This window comes from Heterodontus francisci, chromosome 4, assembly GCF_036365525.1.
Source record: "Heterodontus francisci isolate sHetFra1 chromosome 4, sHetFra1.hap1, whole genome shotgun sequence".
Lineage (NCBI taxonomy): Eukaryota > Metazoa > Chordata > Chondrichthyes > Heterodontiformes > Heterodontidae > Heterodontus > Heterodontus francisci.
The window spans coordinates 108,272,598-108,295,606 of record NC_090374.1 but is presented as its reverse complement, the minus strand read 5'-3'; the positions used below and the strand labels follow the sequence as shown (position 1 = coordinate 108,295,606).

General features: G+C 40.4%; 1 protein-coding gene across 4 annotated transcripts in view; it reads left to right on the top strand.

Moving 5' to 3' along the window:
- The window catches only part of LOC137369185 (nicotinamide riboside kinase 1-like), a 41,229-nt gene extending 21,202 nt beyond the window's left edge, over nt 1–20,027 (top strand). For 3 of the 4 annotated variants that reach the window (XM_068029973.1, XM_068029974.1, XM_068029975.1), the window contains 7 exons: nt 9,915–10,005; nt 11,809–11,857; nt 12,700–12,856; nt 14,108–14,179; nt 14,263–14,369; nt 14,895–14,978; nt 17,589–20,027. In XM_068029973.1, coding sequence (XP_067886074.1) covers nt 9,915–10,005; nt 11,809–11,857; nt 12,700–12,856; nt 14,108–14,179; nt 14,263–14,369; nt 14,895–14,977 — 559 coding nt within the window. In that variant the 3' untranslated portion in view covers nt 14,978; nt 17,589–20,027. The remainder of the gene's footprint in view (nt 1–9,914; nt 10,006–11,808; nt 11,858–12,699; nt 12,857–14,107; nt 14,180–14,262; nt 14,370–14,894; nt 14,979–17,588) is intronic. The other variant, XM_068029976.1, reaches the window with a different exon arrangement.
- The last annotated feature ends 2,982 nt before the right edge of the window (nt 20,028–23,009 follow it).

The window sequence follows — 23,009 nt, the reverse complement described above, 5'->3', positions numbered from 1 at the left end:
TTTTTGTGTTTTGCAGTGGTCGTTTTAGAGCAGAGTGCCTTAGAGTCATCGTCATTTACGGCAAACAAGGAGGCCATTTGGCATATCAAGTCTGTGCTGGCTCTCCACAGAACTATCCAGTTAGTCCCACTCACCTGCTCGATCCCCATAGCCCTGCAAGTTTATTTCCTTCTAGTGGCCATCCAATTTCTGAACTCATACCCTCTCCATCACACAAGACACCTCTTTCTGCTTCCAAAGCCTCACCAACTAGGCCAATTCTGAGGACACTCTGAGTCAACCAAAAATAGAAAAGCAGAATTTTTTTAATTGGATGTAATACAGTAATCACAAAGTTAGCAATCAGGTACAGTAGGCAATTAGGAAAGTGAGAGATTGAGTAGACTAGGCCTGTATTCCCATGAATTTAGAAGAGGTAGTGATCTAATTAAAACATATAAAATTCTTAAAGGGCTTTATAGGGTAGATATTGGGAATATGTTTCCTCTGGCTGGGGAGTCTAGAGCTAGGGGTCACAGTCTCAATAAGGACTGAGGTGAGAAGAAATATCTTCACTCAAAGGGTTGTGGATCTTGGGAATTCTTTCCTCCAGAGGGTTGTGGATGCTCAGTCGTTGAATATATTAAGACAGAGATTGATAGATTTTTAGATTTTAAGGGAATTAAAATATTTGGGGATAGTGATGGAAGGTGGGATTGAGGTAGAAGATCAGCCATGATACTGAATGGCAGAGCAGGCTCGAAGGACCAAATGGCCTACTCCTGCTCGTATTTCTTATTTTCTTATATTCACCACAGATTGTGGAACTGGAGTCATTTGTAGGCCAGGTCAGATAGGGGTGGCAGGTTTCCTTTCCTTCACAACACTTGTGAGCCAGTTGAGGTTTTATGAAAATTGAGCAACTTTCATAATCATTTTCTGGTGTGAGTCCACACATTCACAGATTAATTGAAGTTGCACCCATGGCATCTGGTTGTTAGTTCCATACCATAATCTGCCTTGGGCAGTGTAACGAACTCTTAGATTCAATGCTGTGTGTGCACTGAAACTGAGGCACTTATACCTGAACATAAAAGACTCAATGCTCAACTACCAACAGAGCCACATCACAGAGTTCACAAAGCACTGGTGAAACTTAACACAAGAGGTTGTTCAACATCTGTGTAGCATACATTTGCAGGCAACTGGCTAAGTTATAAATAGCAGCCACAAAAACTTGAAATAAAGAGGATGGTCGAGTGGATTGATTATAAAATAATGTAAAATAAATAAATAAGCAAGATGGCAACTGGACCACATGACAAGAGTACTGAATGTTGAGTCTAGTACAATGACCTTCGAAATGTCACCAGTCCTTGATTATATACCCTGCAGTACTGGAACTGTCAAATTAACTGAGAAATAGCAGCTAAAAAGTTGCAACAACTTGGGATGTCATCATGCAACATCAAACTTCCCTCAGTTTTGAGGATATTGTACTGTGTTACGACCAAGGCAGGAGTAATGCACTATTAATTTAGTCCCACGACTCCACAGATCATAGCTTATCAAATAAAGTTTCCCACCTATGGGAAATTAGCTAAATTAATCACTGTATTTATTCCCCAGAATAAAGCACACCAAACCAGCTTTCTTTACACAACAACAAATTAACTATTTATTAATATTAAACGATAATGAGATAAATCTATATGTATGAATGGATTTTATAACTTATTCTTCCTAACCCTCATGCACACACATACATTCAAAAACCAATGGTTAGCTGGTTTTAAAAGATTGGTTTAAGTTAGAACTGTTTCTTAGGAATAATAAAATAACTGTTGTAATTTCTGGTAGAATATTTCTGGAGTGGGGAGGCGTCCCAGAGTCGAATAGTCAGATGCCATTCGAAGTTTCCAGGTGAAATTAATGAACAGTCTGTGGTGGGTAGGTGTTCAAGGCAATTCATCTGCAGCAGACATCACACAGGTCTTTCAGCAACAGGTTATAGCAACACGTCTATTTAAATTTTAAAGTAGCAGTCCAACAGTAGAAATTTTCTTGAAATTTCAGGAGCTTCCAAAAAATACAACAGTGCAACAGGCCTCACACTTGAGGGAGAGATATTCAGAGATTGGAGACTACCTTCAGCAATGCAGGCTTCCTATCAGCAAAGGAGCCTTTCTCCAAAACAGTGATTCTCCACAGAATGCCGTAGCCCCTCTTCTGGGTCCTCTCTCTCTCTCTTCAGACATAAACAGCAACAAGGATTTTAGCTTCCATGCGTTCAATTTGCAACTCCTTCAAAGTTCTTGTAACTTCATGAAAAAATTAGAATTTTCCTTGATACAGGAATTATTTTTCACGAGAAAGAGTTTCTGGGCTGTCTTCCTACCCCTTCTAGCAGCAAACTGGTCTTTTGATTTCTTTCAGTGAGAGTTCTCTTGTTCTAGTCTCAAGAATAGGTTCCAACCAACTGGTCTTTTCTTGCAGAAGGGAAACTAAAAACTCCCCAGCAGCCAGTCATTTGACTGTCCTTTCTCTCTGCTGCATGGCTTCAAAAAACAGATTGCCTTGCACGTGCCCCACCCAGTTCAGCATTCACTGTTCTTAGAGAAATCCTTTTCTCAGTCTTAAAGACACGCACCTCTTTTAAAAAAAAACAAAGCACTTGTAACAACTGTCAAATCAAACTCAAATTTCAGGATGAAATAGTGTTGTTTTGCAGTGTCTTACAAATTTATGTAAATTGGAAGATAGTACTCAATTTCAACATATGTGAAGTTTCACAGCTGGAGTTCTATAGATTGTTCATATTGTTTCAGAAAGTATAGTTCCAGCACCTTTCATACTATTGGTTTGAAGGGCTGGTTTATGGGCTGGTAGGCACCTTATGAGTGCCATGGGCTACTGTTATAGGTATGGCCTGTACACAAAAAACAGAACAAGTCCAACCCGGCCAATTACCGCCCCATCAGTCCACTCTCAATCATCAGTAAAGTGATGGAAGGTGTCATCAACAGTGCCGTCAAGCAGCACTTGCTTAGCAATAACCTGCTCAGTGACGCTCAGTTTGGGTTCCGCCAGGGTCACTCAGCTCCTGAGCTCATTACAGCCTTGGTTCAAACATGGACAAAAGAGCTGAACTCAAGAGGTGAGGTGAGAGTGACTGCCCTTGACATCAAGGCAACATTTGACCGAGTATGGCATCAAGGAGCCCTAGCAAAACTGAAGTCAATGAGAATCGGGGGAAAACTCTCCACTGGTTGAGGTCAAACCTAGTGCAAAGGAAGATGGTGGTGGTTGTTGGAGGTCAATCATCTGAGCTCCAGGACATCACTGCAGGAGTTCCTCAGGGTAGTGTCCTAGGCCCAACCATCTTCAGCTGCTTCATCAATGACCTTCCTTCAATCATAAGGTCAGAAGTGGGGATGTTCGCTGATGATTGCACAATGTTCAGCACCATTTGTGACTCCTCAGGTACTGAAACAGTCCGTGTAGAAATGCAGCAAGACCTGGACAATATCCAGGCTTGGGCTGATAAGTGACAAGTAACATTCACGCCACACAAGTGCCAGGCAATGACCATCTCCAACAAGAGAGAATCTGACCATTTCCCCTTGAAGTTCAATGGCATTACCATTGCTGAATCCCCCACTATCAACATCCTAGGGGCTACCATTGACCAGAGACTGAACTGGAGTAGCCAAATAAATACCGTGGCTACAAGAGCAGGTCAGAGGCCAGGAATCCTGTGGCGAGTAACTCCTCTCCTGACTCCACAAAACCTGTTCATGTACAAGGCACAAGTCAGGAGTGTGATGGAATACTCTCCTCTTGCCTGGGTGGGTGCAGCTCCAACAACATTCAAGAAGCTCGACACCATCCAGGACAAAGCAGCCCCCTTGATTGGCACCCCATCCACCACCTTCAACATTCACTCCCTCCACCACCGATGCACAGTGGAAGCAGTATGTGCCATCTACAAGATGCACTGCAGCAACGTACCAAGGCTCCTTACACAGCACCTTCCAAAACCGCGACTTCTACCAACTAGAAGGACAAGGTCAGCAGCTGCATGGGAACACCACCACCTGCAAGTTCCCCTCCAAGTCACACACCATCCTGACTTGGAACTATATCGCCGTTTCCTCACTGTCGCTGGGTCAAAATCCTGGAACTCCCTTCCTAACAGCACTGTGGGTGTACCTACCTCACATGGACTACAGCGGTTCAAGAAGACAGCTCACCACCACCTTCTCATGGGCAATAAATGATGGCGTAGCCAGCGAAGCCCACATCCCATGAATGAATAAAAAAAACAAGGGTTTTATTTTTGTACTAAATCTTAGAATTCTGTGTTTTAAAAAACTGAAAAAAGTATTTTCAGTGGACATAGACACCTGCAAATAGCTCAAATTTTTGGATGTTAACTTTGTATACAAGAATAGGAAAGGTAAGCCGTTTCAAGGAAGCCAGCCTGGGGTTTTTGACCTCCTCAGAGCAACACTTTGAATGACAGGGCAGACACTGGGCTGAATTTTATGAGCCCTCTGGCCTCGGAAGTTGTGGCAGGGGGCCTGGGAAATTCTACCGGGAGAGGCTCGCCATGACCTCCAACGCCAAGAAGGCCTCACCACATTTTACTGGCAGCAGTGAGGCCTCGGTGCGGCCCACCCCTGCCCCCCACCACTCGGCGGTGGGGCCTTCATTTAAATTTTAAAATTGATGAAAACATACAAATCAATTTACCTTGTCCCATTCAGAGTTCCGAGACATGACACTGGTAGGGAGGAGTGAAAATTTCAGGGCGGGCGGGGGTGGGGAGCGGGGAAAACTGCTCCGATGGGTTGCAGGGATGGTGGGAAGGGGTTAAGGGTCAAAGGGAATAAAGTTCGGCTGGGAAAGTTCGTGAGTGAAAACTCACATTTTTGGGGATATGGGACAAAAAAATCAACGGGTTATTCATTGGGGGTGTGGGACAGGGAATTGAAAATATGAATAAATGTATATCTGCATTTTAAGTATTCTGTCCTGTTCAAACTTTTAATGAGGCCGAAGGGCCTGAAGCCCTTTAGAAATGGCGCCTGCGAGGTGGCGCCGGACGCTTTTGCTGGGGACGGAGCGGCTGCCCCCTCTACGTCATCGGGAGGCGGTAGCTCCGCCCCCTCCATTTAAATGAAGCCCTGCGCGAAATATTGCGGGGTCTCAGCGACGGTGCATCCGCGCCTGAAGGCTGCTGACTTCAAAGCGCGCCACCGCGATGTGCAGCTCACTCATAAAATTCAGCCCACTATGTCTGGTCATGTGATCGGCTCAGGAAGGTTTTTTTTGGTCCTTTTTTAAAAACCAGAGAGTTGATAACCTTTGATTCCCTTGCACAACAAGAATCTATCCGCCCTGCCTTAAAATTATTCAATAACCCCACCTACAACACCTTCTGAGGCAGAGAGTTCCAAAGTTGCACAAACCTCTGAGAGAAAAAATTTCTCCTCATCTCTGTCCTAAAAGGGCGACACCTGATTTTAAAACAGTGCCCCCTAGTTCTGGACTCCCCCCACAAGAGGAATCATCCTTCCCACATCCACCTTGTCAAGATGGTTCAGGATCTGGTATATTTCAATCAAGTCTCCCCTCACTTTTCTAAACCCCAGTGAAAACAAGCCCAGTCTGTCCAACCTTTCCTCATAAGACAACCTGTTCATTTCAGGCATTAATCTGGTAAACCTCCTCTGAACTGCCTCCAACGCATTCACATCCTTCCTTAAATAAGGAGACCAAAACTGCGCGCAGTATTCAATGCCCTCTATATCTGAAGCATAACATCCTTACTTTTATTTTCAATTCCTCTCATAATAAAGGATAGCATTCATTAACCTAACTTTATTACTTGCTATGCCTGCATACTAACTTTTTGTGACTCATGCACGAGAACGCCTAGATCCCTCTGCACCTCGGAGTTCTGCAGTTATTCTCCATTTAAGTAATACTATGCTTTTTTTATTCTTCCTGCCAAAGTGAACAACTTCACTTTGAAGAAGAAGGCCCAGTAGTGATGGAGGAGCATCCATCTCAGAACCAGGTTATGTTGCTGCTGGAGGATGGAGGGCTGAATCCCTTGACCTTTGTGCTAAATGGCAATCTTCTAATAAATGTGAAACTTGTGAACTATGCTGAAAATAAATGCGGGTGCTTCGTATCCAATGGATTACTGGTGTGGGCCAGGCAGAAGTTGTCATTCTGTGTTGTGTTTGCCTGATGAAAATGCAATTCCTAAAGACATCTTCAATGTTTTATTCCACTTTATCAGGATGCAACTAAAGGAAAAACCATGGCAAATTTAGGAAATTTTTCCTTCACTGAAAATTTTCTAGGCAGTAAAGATCATGGTGGTTTCCGCTTTATCACTTAAATAAATTGTCCTGATAACTCAATTTAACAACCTGTCTGCATGGCACCTCAAAAAGTACAGCATTCCTTCAGTACTACACTGATGTGACAGCCTAGATTATGTGTTCAAATTCCTAGAATGGGGGTGTTAAGTTAGCCATGTAGATTGCCTCATGTATCTCATTCACTAAAGGCAAAGCCATCAAAATGTAGGTCCGTTTATTTGAGAGTTGGAAAAAAACCTTGTCAGCAAATGCAAGCACCACCAGACCACCCAATTAAATCATTAAAATGTATCTCGAAGCACTCAGTCTGCTCAAATAATTTCTAAAGACTGTTTTTGGCCACGATCATCTTCACTTAGGTTACCGTATATGAAAAACAGAAACATTTATGACGAACAGAAATATTACACAATTCTTTAAAAAAAATCAATGAAACTATCCACAAAATTGGTAATTTCATGTTAGAAAAGCCTGTAAACAGTTTCTCCTACATTCTATATTAATGACTTAGATGAAGAGGCAAAGAGTAATGTATCTAGGTTTGCTGATGATACAAAGGTAAGCTGTGGGAGGACACAGAGAGGCTGCAAAGAGATATAGGCAGATTAAATGAGTGGGCAATAAGATGCCAGATGGAGTATAATGTAAGGAAGTGTGAAGTTCTGCACTTAGGTCGTAAGAATAGAAAAGCAGAATATTTTTTAAAAGGTGCGAAGCTTGTAAATGTCGATGTTCAAAAAGACTTGGGTGCACTTGTACAAGGAACAAAGAAAGTTAACATGCAGGTATAGCAAGCAATTAGGAAGCCAAATGGCATGTTGTCCTTTACTGCAAGGGGATTGGAGTTGTTACGACTGCGGCGGGAGCAATGCATTGTCAATTCAGTCCCGTTGCTTCACAGGTCTCAGCATATCATTTAAAGCTTTCCACCCAATCGGAAAATAGCCAAATCAAACACTCTGGTAACCCCCGGAATAAAACAGACCAAACCAGGTATCTTTAGACAACAACAAATTAACTCTTTGTTAAAACTAAATCTTAAACACTGTTAAGATAAACCTATGTCTAAAGACCTTATAACTTCTTATTTTAATCCAACTCCCCCATTCTCTCACACACTCAAAAGTAACAGTAGTTAACCAGTTTTAAAAAGTGTTTTAAAAAAATTAGCTGTCTTAAGAATAAATAAAATAAGTCTTTGTGGGTTTATGTTCCTGATGGAGGTATTCTAAAGTGGAAATAGTCAAAGGCCACTCGAAATCTTCACATGGATTGATGCAGTAGTCTTCTTAATAGGTATTCAAACTCTTTGGCTGCAGTAAGCATCAACAGTTTCTTCAGCAATACAAACTGTTTCTTGAAAAAAGAAGGCTTTTCTTTAGGCAATTAACTTGGCCCCTAGATCCCTGTAGAATTTTTGCTGAGAGAAAATAGATAGCTTTCTTCTCTTCAGTAGCACGCCTCGTTGGAGAATGTCTCAAAACTAACTGGTTCAGACCATTTTTTGCCAGTTTTACACATAGTCAAATCGAAACATTGAACCATGTCGCCTAGGGTAACAAGTGCAGCTGCTGGCACACTGTGCCTTAGAAATTCCAAAACTTTCTCTCCCTTAAATGTGCACTGTTTTTAACAGTCTTAAAGGCACACACTGTTTTAATCTGAGGAGAGAAAAAACAGAGTAAAGGAATAAGGAAGTATTGCTACAATTGTACAGGGTTTTGGTGAGACCACATCTGGAATACTGTGTGCAGTTTTGGTCTCCACATTTAAAAAAGGATATACTTGCATTGGAGGCAGTGCAGCGAAGGTTCACTAGATTGATCCCTGGGATGAGGAGGTTGTCCTATGATGAGAGACTAATTAAATTGGGTCTGTGTTCTCTGGAGTTTAGAAAAATGAAAGGTGATCTCATTGAAACGCAAGATTCTAAAGGGGCTGGATATGGTAGACACAGAGATTATTTCCGCTGTTCGGGGAATCTAAAACACGGGGCACAGTATAAGAAAAAGGGGCCGATCATTTAGGACTGAGATAAGGAGAAATTACTTCACTCAAAGGGTTGTGAATCTTTGGAATTCTCTATCCCAGAGGGTTGTGGATGCTCCATCGTTGAATACATTTAAGGCTGGGAAAGACAGCTTTTTGGTCTGTCAAAGAATCCAGGGCTATGGCAAGCGGGCGGGAAAGTGGAGTTGAATCCTAAGATTAGCCATGATCGTTTTGAATGGTGGAGCAGGCTCGATGGGCCAAATAGTCTACTCCTGCTCCTATTTCTTGTGTTCTTGAGTTCATAGTCCTACCCCACCGATGAAACTTGGGATTTGAATTGGAAATCTCTCTTGGGCCTTGAATGCTGGGTACCTTCAGCTGTTATGAAAAAATAATGACCTGTGTTGTGTAATGCAATGTGGGAGTGCAGTTTTCTCTTTGTTCCTAATGACTTTGATGCATGAGCAGCGGAAAAAAATAACAAAAATGATGGAATTTAATTTGTAAGCTTTTATAAGGCTTCAGGCTGATGGTATTGTTTGATATGGGAGAAATTCTTTTGTTGCTTAAAGTGACAGCCTTGATGAATTGGGATAAAGGGACAGCCTTTATGAATTGGGAAGAATAAAAAGTAAAGTACTTGGATCTTAAAAAGATGAAGGGAATGGTAGTATCGTGATTGTTAGTGGATTCATAACCCGGAACTCTGGATGAATGATCTGGAGACATGAGTTCAAATCCCACCAGGGAAGACGGAAAATTTAAATTCAGTTACAAAATCTGGAATAAAAATTTAGTATTTGTCATGGTGACCATGTAACACTAGTTTGTCATAAAAAGCCAACCTATTCACTGATGTCCTTTAGGGAAGGAAATCTGCTGTCCTTACCTGGTCTGGCTTATATGTGACTCCAGATCCACAGCAATGTGGTTGGTTCTTGACTGCACTCTGAAATGGCCTAGCAAGCCATTGAGTTAAAGGCAAGTTGGCATGGGCAATAAATGTTGGCCTTGCGAGTGACACCCACATTCCCTGAATGAATATTAAAAAACCCTCCAACTATACCATGGGAGGTTGAGCAAAATATGAACATTTTATAATGTAAATTACAGAATACAAGGTTTTGGAGAAGAAAGAACAAATAATGGGGTCAACTTTGACTTTTGGGCACCCGGCCAACAAAGTGCTTTGTTGAGCCATACCTGTGATTTTGAGGCCACAGCCTTATTTGCATTGCACTAGCGAGTTGTGGGGTGCAAAATAGGCATCCCAGTGCTGCTCTCTGGATAATAACTGGCCAAGAGGTGAGGGGAGGGTGAAAGCAGAAGTCATGGTCTCAGTGGAGAGGGACTCCTGGAGCAGTTGTGCCCTAGATTATTTTTGTAAAACCTGGAGGTGCACTTCTGCAACAATGTTTAGGTATTTTGATGGGATCTAGTACTCGAGAGCATTATTACATACTGCTGGATCTGATTTTATTGCAATACACAATTTTATTTTACGTAAAGAACTACAAACTTAGTGTTGTCTCTTTTTTAATTCAGTGTCACAAATGGTGGAAAAACTACACTTGCATGCAAACTTAAGAAAGCCCTTCCAAACAGCTTTTTACTATGTCAAGATACATTTTTCAAGGTAAAACATAAAATACTCAATTTTTTTTTTACCATTTCAGATTTTGTCTAATGTTACTTTAAATGCATTAGCTGTTTTATGTTATGCACTCAGGATGAGAAAAGGCCATTCGGCCCATATGCATTTTCCCTAATCTTGAATAGACTTATTTTCATGTCCCCACTCTTCCGTCCACTCCACAACCTTCTGAGAGGCAAAAAAAAAAGAGACCCATAGCCAACAAAATATCCTCTCTAAACCTATAACACAATCACCCAAGCCCCAAACAAAGTGATTATTACCCAAAATCATACCTTCCTTTTGTCCTTCTGCCATCTTTTCCAGAAGTGTTTCTAACAGCTTTTTGAAAGATTGCAATGAGTCATTCAATAACAACAATATCCCTTTATATAGCACCTTTAACTGGAAAAACATCCCTAGAACAGAAGCATAATCAGACAAAACCCACTGTGGTCTTCTGTTTCACAAACCAATTATCCCGAGAAAAATAAAACTTGCAAACTTACTCCCTACTTTCTCAAATTAGCTGTTTACTGCAGCATCATTAATCACCTCAGATATCTCCTCCAGTTCCCTAGGATAAAGTAAATATGGTCTTGGTGATTGTTCTGCTTTAACCCTCCTTAATTTATCCTACGCCATTTCCCTAGATATATTATAATGACCCATTTCAGTTTTAGCTTCATCTGATATACAAAGGCAGATCCAATCCTCTCACAGTTAAAAACAGATACACCGGCCCTGAAATTCCATCGGGTTCCATTGGTCTCTTCATTGAGTTATGGTAGCAAACTGGCATGCCTCGCTGGAAAATTTCAGGGGTCCAGTTGTATCAGGTTTTTGCCATTTCCAGGAACCTCCGCCCAGCCCTTATGGTCTCAGGAGGTGGAGCCAGAAACATGGACTCCCTGTGTTGATAGTTATGGCTTCATTTGGAACCCAGTGTAGTTTTGTATGCAGGTTTGATGGTGTCTTACTAATACCGCCAACTCCAGTGGAGCCAGCATTGAAAGGCACCAGCAGGCGTAATGCCAGCTTAACCAGCAGGATTATGTTCTATGGATTATCAGGGTCACAGTATCTATTCAAATCTACTGTCGTGCTCTTGGCGCCATCTATAATTCTGAATGAGTCATCCTGCAACCATCCTTTTTGTTCTCTAACCAACCTTTAAATTGCTAACATAGGCTGAAAAAATGCTTTCCCCTTACATTTGATCAAGTTTAACTATGGTCCTTTCTGAATTCAATTTAGTCTGCCTAATTTTTTTTATTAACAATAACTGCTTTTTATAACTTTTGTTCTCTAAAAGACTACTGCCTTAAGCCATAAAATACCTTTATTGAGAGCAAGTTGCCTTATTAAGTCCCCATGAAGCCATTGTGACTTCCTCTCATCACACACTCTTTTGATAGGGCTTCAGTGTTTCACAAATTTTTCTTTGAAAGTTTCTTATTTCCTTTGCTTATTGCAATAATCATTCAGCTCAATTTATTATTTATTCACTGCTAGGTCTCATTTCTGTAAACTGATCTTTTGAAAACATGGCAACCAGCACACCAATATCCTTAAACGTTCTATTGCTCCAAGCCTCAAATCTTATAATCAGATATACCAAAAGTTGAAACTAACCTCTTAAACTATGAATAAGGAAGAGTAAATTTCCAACTAAATATCCTTTTTTTATAATAAAAACAAGAAATGCTGGAAATACTCAGCAGGTCTGGCAGCATCTGTGGAGAGAGAAGCAGAGTTAATGTTTCAGGTCAGTAACCCTTCATCATTTGTTTGTTTTTCATCCAGCCTGCCAGTGAGGTAGAGATTGGAGAAGATGGATTTCAGCAGTTTGATGGTAAGATCTGTCACATCTCCGGGAAAGTTTATTGATATAATTATCATAATGCAGTGGTCACAAATTTTAATTCAAATGAACAGAGTTTTTATTATGAGAACAGAAAGTGCCAGAAATACTCAGCAGGTCTGGCAGTATCTGTGTAAAGAGAAACAGAGTTAACGTTTCTAGTCTGTGAAAGGTCACAGATCTGAAACGTGAACTCTGTTTCTCTTTACACAGATGCTTCCAGACCTGCTGAGTATTTCTGGCACTTTCTGTTCTCATTTCAAAGTTTCAGCATCCGCAATATTTTGCTCTTATTTTTGAGTTTTTATTAGATTGGACATGGCCTAATTGAAACAGATCTGGGGTATTTCTATGCTCCAACCTTATAAGAACCTATAGGAACATGTAACAAATGTTGACAGAAACTGTAATATGTGATGCCACATGTAAAAGGAATTGTCTTAGCATTGGAAAGTTTATTTTCTTTACCTCTCCTTGAATCTGTGATGTATCCTTAATAATCATCAGGAGAAGCGTTTGCGGTATCTTCCCTTCTTCAGTCCCTCCAACCCCTTCTGATTTCCCTGAAATATTCCACGAGGATGTGGCATTCCTTTTAGTAATCTAAGAAAGATGGACTAAACTCTCCACATAATCTCTAAATCAAATGATAGTAGCATTGGAGCTTTCACAGCGTAATGAATAGATTTCTGTTGACTATAAGAAAAAGGACTTGCATTTATATGTGTGTACAGACCACTGTTACATTTGTATTTTGTTACATTACTGAGTGTGTTTCTTTTAAGAGCATTAGTTTCTCACCTGACAGTAATTGTTTCTTTAATGACTTACAGTCATCACTGCTCTGGATATGGAAGCAATGATGAATACAGTTTATACCTGGATGGAGAACATAGATGCTGTACATACTGAACAAGCAGCTCCAGTTTTGTCAGAAAGCAAAGGCCTCTACATCCTAATTGTAGAAGGTTTTCTCCTTTACAATTATAAGTATGTTTGCTGTATCTTTGAAAAATTCAGTTAATGTAATATGCTAATTTTTTTGTGTTATATTTTTGTGCAGAAATGATTAACTAGGTTAACATTGAAACATAGAAAATAGGAGCAGGAGTAGGCCATTCGGCCCTTTGAGCCTGCTCCGCCATTCACTTAGATCATGGCTGATCATCCAACTCAGTAACCTGTTCCAGCTTTCGCCCCATATCCTTTGATCCCTTTAAACCCAACAGCTATATCTAATTCCTTCTTGAAAACATATAATGTTTTGGCCTCAACTGCTTTCTGTGGTAGCGAATTCCACAGGTTCACCACTCTCTGGGTGAAGAAATTTCTCCTCATCTCAGTCCTGAAAGGTTTACCCCGTTTCCTTAGACTATGACCCCTGGTTCTGGACTTCCCCAACATTGGGAACATCCTTCCTGCATCTACCCTGTCAAGTCCTGTTAGAATTTTATGGGTTTCTTTGAGATCCCCCCTCACTCTTCTGAACTCCAGTGAATATAATCCTAACCAACTCAATCTCTCCTCATACGTCAGTCCCGCCATCCCAGGAATCAGTCTGGTAAACCTTCGCTGCACTCCCTCTTTAGCAAGAACATCCTTCCTCAGATAAGGAGACCAAAACTGCACACAATATTCCAGATGTGGCCTCACCAAGGCCCTGTATAATTGCAGCAAGACATCCCTGCTCCTGTACTCGAATCCTCTCGCTATGAAGGCCAACATACCATTTGTCTTTTTTACTGCTTGTTACACCTGCATGCTTACCTTCAGCGACTGGTGCACGAGAACACCCAAGTCTCATTGCATATTCCCTCTCTCAGTTTATAGCTGTTCAGATAATAAACTGCCTCCCTGTTTTTGCTACCAAAGTGGATAACCTCACATTTATCTACATGTAGAGAAATTATTAAACTGGTCAGTGTCAAGGTAACAGCTTCGCACGAAACTTGGGAGCATCATTTGGTTGTGCCCCACAGTGTGTAGTCCACGTTAAATTTGCTTCACCTTGCCAACTGCTAAGGCACAGAAATAAATGAATGCAGGAGAGTGTTTGGCTTGTGAAGGATTTCCACCAGTTCCCATGCAAATTAATTCAGAACAATAAGTTTGAAGAGTTCTTTACCAGGCCTAACAAGAATTTTGTGGAACCTGTATTTAGTCAAATTTGAGTGTATTGATATATATGACTCAATTTATAATGCCGTATATAGTGCTTTACACACCTATATCTGTTTTTAGGCCCCTAAATGATGTTTTTAATCAACGCTATTATCTCTCCATTCCATATGAAGAATGTAAGAGACGAAGATGGTAAGGGCTGATTTTAAACTATTTTTAAACACATCATTATCACCAAATTATCTGAAACTGTGAACAGAATCTCTTTATTTTAGTTCAAGGGTCTATGATCCCCCTGACCCACCTGGAAATTTTAACGGACACGTGTGGCCAATGTACCTCAAAAACAGAAAAGAAATGGAAGAGAAAGTAGCCAACATAAGTAAACATTTTCATTTTTGTTTTAATGTGCAATTGTTTTCTGACCTAATCACAATCGTTAAGACTCCTGTGAATAACAGCTTAATGCCTGAATGCTGTAAATTCTAATTTCTAAATAGTAGTTGTGCTAACCAGAATTTTGTAAATAAATGAATTTTCAGAAATTGATGCATATACCTGCATGTTTTAAATTCTAATATATGAATTAAGCATAATAGTGATTTTAGATCATCCAAATTCTATCCACAGCTATAAATATTATCACGAACAGAATTTATTAAAAAAATTGTGCATAAACCATTGTTGTCTATTATATTTTTAATAAATTGGAGGTGTGATAAATTTGTTAATACCTAGGTGGTTATTTCATTTTTTGACACCTGCCATTTTCAATGTTCTTGGTATTTATGGTGTTTTGTACATTTTTATCTGTAGTGTGAAATAATGCTGAGAATAAAGATTACAGTGTTTAACATCAGGAAATTACTTACAGCACCAAATGAACCAAGTGTGTTTTTTGCCTCAGTTTACTTGGATGGAACAGAATCCCCAGAGGAATTGTTTGCTCAAGTGTATGAAGATATTTTAAGGGAAGTTCAAAAACTCTAAGGTCAGGCTTTTTTTTTCTTGTGGTTCATGCTTCTGTTCGGTACTTCCCTATTGGGCAGTATATTGATCGAAAGTTGATTCCAGTTACTTTCAGTGCACCTAACATCTAGAAACAGAGCAGCATTGATGTGGAATATAGTGTATGGTTTGAAGGCCTAAAAATAGGACAATCATTCTTAAAAATAAATTAAAGTACATTTATAGAAATTGTGCAAAACTTGCCAATATGCTTATGTGTTTATGCTAATTAGTCAAATAAATGTCAAGATTTGCACAGCAGAGCCAACCTGATCAATAGGAAAAACGGTAAGTTAATAAAGTCCAAAATTGGTTAGGATAAAAATAGGTAAAGAGGAGAGACTTAAAAGTTTGGCGGTGGTCAAAGTTGAACAGTCACCCAGTCTGGATAAGATGCTGAGGGAAGTAAAGATTAAGATAGCGGAGGCTCTGGCCACAATCTTTCAACCCTTCTTAGATATGGGAATGATGCCAAAAGACTGGAGGATTGCAAATGTTACAACCCTGTTCAAAAAATGGGATAGGGAAAAACCCATAAACTCTCAGTCAGTCAGCCTAACATTAGTGGTGTGGAAATTTTTAGAGACAATAATCCGGGACAACATTATCACTTGGAAAAATATAGGTTGATAATTGACAGCCAGCACGGATTTGTTAAAGGCAAATTGTGTTTGACTAACTTGAATTGAGTTCTTTGATGAAGGAATGAAGAGGGTTGATGAAAGGACTGTGATTGATCTTGCATATGTGAACTTTGAAAAGATGTTTGATATAGTACTGCATAATGGACGTGTTAGCAAAACTAAAATACATGCGATTAAAGGAGCAGTAACAATGTGGATATAAAATTGGCTAAGAGACAGAAAGCAGAGAGTAGTGCTGAATGGTTGTTTTTTAGACTGGAGGGATGAATATAGGGATGTTCCCAGGGATTGCTATTAGGACCACTGCTTTTTTGATGCACATTAATGTCCTAGACTTGGGTGTACAGGGCATAATTTCAAAGTTTGCAGATGAGACACATCTCAGAAATACAGTAAACAATGAAGAGGATAGTAACAGACTCCAGGAGGATATAAACAGGCTGGTGAACATACAAATTAGGAGCAGGAGTAGGTCACTCGGCCCCTCAAGCCTGCTTCACTATTCAATAAGTTCATGGCTGAACTGATTACTCCACATTTCCACCTACCCCCAATAATCTTTCACCCCCTTGCTTATCAAGAATCTATCTACCTCTGCCTTAAAAATATTCAAAGACTCTGCTTCCACCACCTTTTGAGGGAGAGAATTCGAAAGACTCACAACCAACAGAGAGAAAAAATTTCTTCTCATCTGTCTTAAATGGGCGACCCCTTATTTTTAAACAGTGACCTCTAGTTCCAGATTCTCCCACAAGGGGAAACATCCTTTCCACATCCACCCTGTCAAGATCCCTCAGGATCTTATAAGCAGACACATGGCAAGTACAGTTTAATGTAGAGATGTGTGAAGTGTTGCATTTTTGGTAAAAAGAATGGGGAAAGGCAATATAAACTAAATGGTTTAATCTTAAAGTGGGTGCAGGAGCAGAGAGAGCTGGAAGTTTGGGTACAGAAATCTTTGATGATGACAGGACAAGGTGAGAAGCCTGTCAAAAAAAACATACAGGATTTTTGGCTTTATAAAGAGAGGCATAGACTACATTAACAAGGAAGCTATACTAAACTTTTATTACAATCACTGCTTAGGCACCAGCTGAAGTATTGGGTCCAATTCTGGGCACCACATTTTAGGAAGGATGTTAAGGCCACAGAGTGGGCTAGAATGGTATCAGGGATGTGGGACCTCAGTAACATGGAGAGACTAGAGAAACTGAGCTTTTTCTCCTTAGAGCAGAGAAGGTTAAGGGGAGATAGAATAGAAGTGGTCAAAATGATGAAGCATTTTGATAGTGTAAATAAGGAGAAATATTTTCCAGTAGCGAAAGAGGACACTGATTTAATGTAATTGGCAAAAAACAGAGGCAAGATGAAGAGAATTATTTTTACGCACTGAGTTATTATGATCTGGGATGCACTACTTGAAATGGTGGTGAAATAATTCAATAATAATTCATTAATAACTTTTGAAAGGAAATTGAAATACTTGAAGGGGAAAATTTGCAGAACTCCAGGGAAAGGGCAGGGGAATTGCAATGATTGAATAGCTCTGTCAGAGAGCCGGCACAGGCACAATGGACTGAATAGTTCTGTGAATTAAGCAGAAAATGAACCCATACTTTTGTTTTAAAAAGTGATGTCCTCTTCCATACAAGTGGAATTGGGAAGGACTTAAGTAAAATGTTTTCGCCACGCTTTTGGCTTTTAAAAAAATTGTTGCCAGCATGTCACTTTCAGGCTGGATGCCTTGATCAACATTGCCAGTGGTAATCACTATTTTATTATTAATAAGCCTTATTCCTGCTGATCATATGTTTATATCTATTTAACTGGCTTGCCTCTATCTGTATTCCATACCACAGAATGGAAAGTTACTGTTTTGTGAGTGTAAAATCAACCTTTCTTTCATTGATTGAATCATAATAATTGGCTCTAATGGTTGTCTCTTATAGACAGTTGCTGACCAAACGACACCATTGAAACAAGATATCGGAAAATTGAAGATTCCAGTGGACAAATGACATTCAGTACCAAGCTACCTGTGATTGAAGGAGGTTTGGTGAAAATCCAGAGACTCTATTGGAATGTGCATAAACCAAGCTTTAAAATAATCTATGCATTAGAAATCTTAAATCTGAACACCTCCTGTTCTCAAAACTTCAATTCCTGTTGTCACAACTGTTGAGTGATGCTTTATTTCATTACTTTGTCAACATTAATCTATCATGATATTTCTTAGCCTTCCTCCAGCAAATGATATTGTTGTAGCAGCTTCGTTCATCTCTTCACCAATTACCTTTTAATGGCCACAGGTTTGAATCTGCTGGCTCCTGTTTCAACCTGTGCCTAGGAATCATGTAAATTCACCTGTTCTGTGCTTTTCTCCTCAGATAATTAAAAATTCTGACAGATTCTTATTTTAATTTCTGATTTTTCCCCTAAAATTTTTACAATCTGTAGTCAGACCTCAGGTACTGATTCCACGCACCAATCCTGTCCCCACTTTGTTCAAAATTTCCAAGTACCACTCTCAAATTTCTTTCCCCTCCAATGGCACACCATGGCCTCAGTCCTAACCACTCGAAAATTTCCTGGCCACATTGTCAGATGTCCCACCAGTCCACATGACTGCCTCCATCAAAGCCTAGGTCTTGTTTCCAGACCTATCCCTCTTTTAATAATATATATTTTCCTCAATCAGTCACCACTAATCCTATGAGTCCTAATACCTTTTTTCTTAATTGTTGTGTCATAGCTTCACGGCAACTACAAACAAGTTACTCCATCCTTCAAATAAATACACTGTCTCTGTTATGACTTCTAATAGTGTCTAGCCATTTGGAACTTCCATCACCTCGCCTGCTGTGAGACTTTTTGCAAGCTGCAATCTCTTTGCCCCATACACAACCCATGTATTGATTTCCCAGCCCTGCTTCCCATCCTCCTCATACCCAACATTCAAATTTGACAACCTCCTTTTGTAATCCTATTTGCCCTGCAATGCAGCCATATCTCAAACTCACTAATCAAATTTGAGCCTTACTCTATTTGTTTTCTTCCTGGTGCATCAGATCCCTATGTCTTAGTCCTATCCAGTTCCCAGTCAGTATTGTTTTTCATTCTGACTACAAAGGGCCCTATCTCTTGGGCCTATCCCAATCCCACATTCATTTCCCCTCCACTTCTCCATTAGATATTTTATTGCAGAGCCATCATAACCTGCTTCTTGCTCCCATCTCAGTCTGCTCTTAGATTTTCTTCTCACATTCTATTCAGCCTGACAGCACTGCATTGTCCCATGCCATTCACAAATATTCTTATTCTTGCTTCAGTCCTTTCTTCTGACCTTCTGATCCTGCTCCAATCTAATATTTGATTCCAATATTGCTTATTCGTCCCCATCCTAGATACTCCAGCCTACTTCTCACCCATGTCTAATTTTCTTTTCCTCCACCATGCTGTACACCTCTTCACCATTCCAGTCTCACTCCCCAATTCTTTTATCATTTTTGCCCATCCCATCCCAGATGTAATATTTCCCTCATATATCACATTTTTTGCCCTATCCCAACCAACAATCTAAGTATTGGCCCCAGTCCATTTTTTTTCATTTCAATTTCATAAAATAGGCCCTTAAAACTCAAAATGCTATATTTCACCAAGCCAAATCCACAGTCTATAATATATATTTCAATATAGAACCTACTTTCTGTATCAACTTTTCTTATCGTTCTTTGTTCATAACAATGCTATTGCTATACAATAGTCAATGCTTGACACATGATAATACTAATTCATCATAAAAACTTTGTCCACAATGGACTTTGTATGTTGGAGTAATGTCTGATTGAATCCCATCAAATTTAACATGGCTAGCTTGTAATTATTATTCAATAAGCCTAATGTCAAGTTCTTTCATACATCAAAGATGATTTTTGTTAAATTAATACTAATTGCAAGTCAGATTATGTTTAGTTGTGATAGCAACAAATTATAAATTGTGATAACTGCATTAAGAAAAAAAAGAAAAAATACAATGAACTTGCATTTATATAATGCAAGTGGCGCAGTGGTTAGCACTGCAGCCTTACAGCTCCAGGGGCCCGGGTTCGATTCTGGGTACTGCCTGTGCGGAGTTTGCAAGTTCTCCCTGTGACCGCGTGGCTTTTCGCCGGGTGCTCCGGTTTCCTCCCACCGCCAAAGACTTGCAGGTGATAGGTAAATTGGCTGTAGTAAATTGCCCCTAGTGTAGGTAGGTGGTAGGCAATATGGGATTACTGTAGGGTTAGTATAAATGGGTGGCTGTTGGGCGGCACAGACTCGGTGGGCCGAAGGGCCTGTTTCAGTGCTGTATCTCTAAATAAAAAATAAATAAATAACACTACATCATATCCTCAGTTTGTCATCTGTGCTTCATATCCAATTCATTATTTTTGAATTGCAGTTATTGTTGTTACATATGCAGATATGCCAGCTAGTTCGCAAACAGCAAATGTAATAAATGCCTAGTTAACTTGTTGTCGGGTTGACAGATAAATGCCAACCGTGACATCAGGACAGCTCCCTACTCTTCAAAAAGTGGCATGAGGTCTTCTAAGTTGACCTGAACATGCAGACAGAGCCTTGGTTTGATGTCTCATCTGAAAGACGACATCCAACAATGCAGCATTCTCTCTGTACTGCATTAGAGTGCTCATCCTGGAGTTACTGCATAAAATTTTCCACTACCATTCACAAAATGGCTCCAAGAAACATAGTATGAATATAATCCTGCCATTTAAATTACGTACAGCAACAAATACATGAATTTATATAGTATCTTTAACATAGTAAAACAGCCTAGGTGCTTCACAGGAGCATTAACAAACAAAATTTGACACTGAGCCTCATAAAGACTGAAATTTTTTTTTAAAAATGCAGGTAACAGGGAAAGAGCAGGAGATTGGGACTGGCTGAATTGCCCTTGTAGAGAGCTGGCATGAACTCAATGGATCACTTGCCCTCCTTCTGTGTTGTAACCATTCTATTATAAGATGATATGAGGGCAGATGACCAAAAGCCTGTTTAAAGAAGTGGGTTTTAAGTGTCTTAAAGGAGGAAAGAGAGGTGGAGAGGTTTAGGCAGGAATTCCTGAGCTTAGGGCCTAGGTAGTTGAAGGCATGGTCGCCAACGGTGGAGCGATTAAAATTGAGGATGTGTAAGAGGCCAGAATTGAAGAGCGCATAGATCACTTAGGGTTGTAGGGCTGGAGGAGGCTAGAGAGATAGGGAGAGTGAGACTGTAGAGGATTTGAAAGCAAGGTTGAGAATTGTAAAATTGAGGCATTGCTCAACCAGGAGCCACTGTAGGTCAGTGAGAACAAAGGTGGTGGGTAAACAGGACTTGGTGCAAGTTAGGATACAGGCATGAGAGTTTTGGAAGAGCTCTGAATAAAATGCCTATTTTTAACTATAATGCACCACCGCTAAAAATGAATGGTTGGAAAGAGCTACTTCACATAGCCTAGCGTACCACTCATTCATAATCAAAAGGCAGAAAATCTAAGGAGTCTTTGTTGTCACCAAAAAGCACACTAACAGTTGAAGTTCAGTGAACAGTGTTATACCATCCTTTGCACCATCCTCTACAATGCAGAGCCTTTTCAATTGTACTATGAATACTAAGATAGCCTGATCACAAAATCCATCCAGAGCAAACTGCATTGGAACGAAGGGCATTATTTCTCCAAGCATGTACCTTTGATGCTGTGAATTTATTTCTAATCAGGATCAAAAAGATCTTTCACCACACCATTAACATACCATTTGGCTTTGCTGCATGACCTTCTGGTCAATTATTCTCTGTGACCTTGTCCTATCAACACCTTCTCTTTGGTTATCTTTTGCCCCAACCAAGCTTTACTTGCTTAAAGCCTACTACATTTCTAATACTTGCCAGTTCTCTCCACAGATGCTGCCAGACTTGCTGAGTATTTCCAGCGTTTCAAAAAGTGCAATATTTTACACTTGGAAATTGATTTGGCTTTAAATGTTGTACAAGATAGATTTAGAGAGCATAGAATTATAGAATTGTTACAGCACAGAAGGAGGCCTTTTGGCCCGTTGTGGCTGCCCCAGCTCTCTGCAAGAGCAACTCACCTCGTTCCACTCCCCTGCCTTTCCCCACAGCCCTGCAATTTTTTTCTCTTCAGATAATTATCCAGTTCTCTTTTGAAGGTCTCCGCCACACTCTCAGAGCAGTAGCATGCCTAGCCATCTTGCCTTGGTATTCAGTGGCATCATCATCATCAAATTTGCAACATCTTGCTGTCAGTATTGGCCAGTAACTTAACTGGGCCTGCCATAGCAAAACTGTGGCAATAAGAGCAGGGCAGAGATTAAATATTCTGCTTTGAGGGGTTTATCTTCTGACCCTTCAAAGTCTCTCCATTATCTTCAAGGCTTAAATCAGGAGTGTAATGGAAAACTTACAACTCACTTGGATGGGTGCAGCTGCAACAAGACGCAAGAAGTTTGACACCAGCCAGTTTGCTTGATCGGTGTCCCATTATGGCAGTTTGGGTGGGGCAGGTACTGGGAAATACAGCCAGGCAGCAAGGTTTCAGTTTCCATCAAGACCATGATATCAGTGCAATCATCCACATTAAGGCCATGGATGGCAAGGGCTTTGTTCACAAGGGAACAGATATTCTGGAAGGAGATGCGGGAGAGGGGGAGTGATTGTTGATCCAGTGACAGAATCCAAGGGGTCAACAGTGGGTTGGGGGGTGGTGGGAGAGAATGGAACGCAAAGGCCATTGGCAAGCAGGCACTTTGGGTGGGAAGAAACCAGATGGGCCAGTTGGCGTTGCTGCCCAAAAGAAGGTAGCATTTTTTGTCTTGAGCTGTTGGGAGAATACTGAGAGAGACACAGTAGGAAGCTCTGGGTTATCCAAGAGGGAGTCAACCCTGGGAAGGCAGGGGAGTATGAAGATGGAGGAATGATAAAGGATTTGGGTAGGGATTTTTTTATTCTTTCCGAGATGTGAATGTCGCTGGCAAGGTCATCCTGTTATCCATCCTGTTGAGACCGTTAACTTTAAAACAAGAGATATGAACTTTCCAGACCAATTAAAGGATTTGGAACATAGTAGCAGGAGTAGGCCATTCAGCCCTTGGAGCCTGCTCCGCCATTCTAGATCATGGCTGATTGTCTACCTCAGTGCCATATTCCTGCACTATCCCCCTATCTCTTGATGTTATTAGCAACTAGAAATCTATCGATCTCTGTCTTGAACTTACTCAATGACTGAGCTTCCACCAACTTCTGAGGCAGAGAATTCCGAAGATTCACCACCTTCTGAATGAAGAAGTTCCTCCTCAACTCAGTCCTAA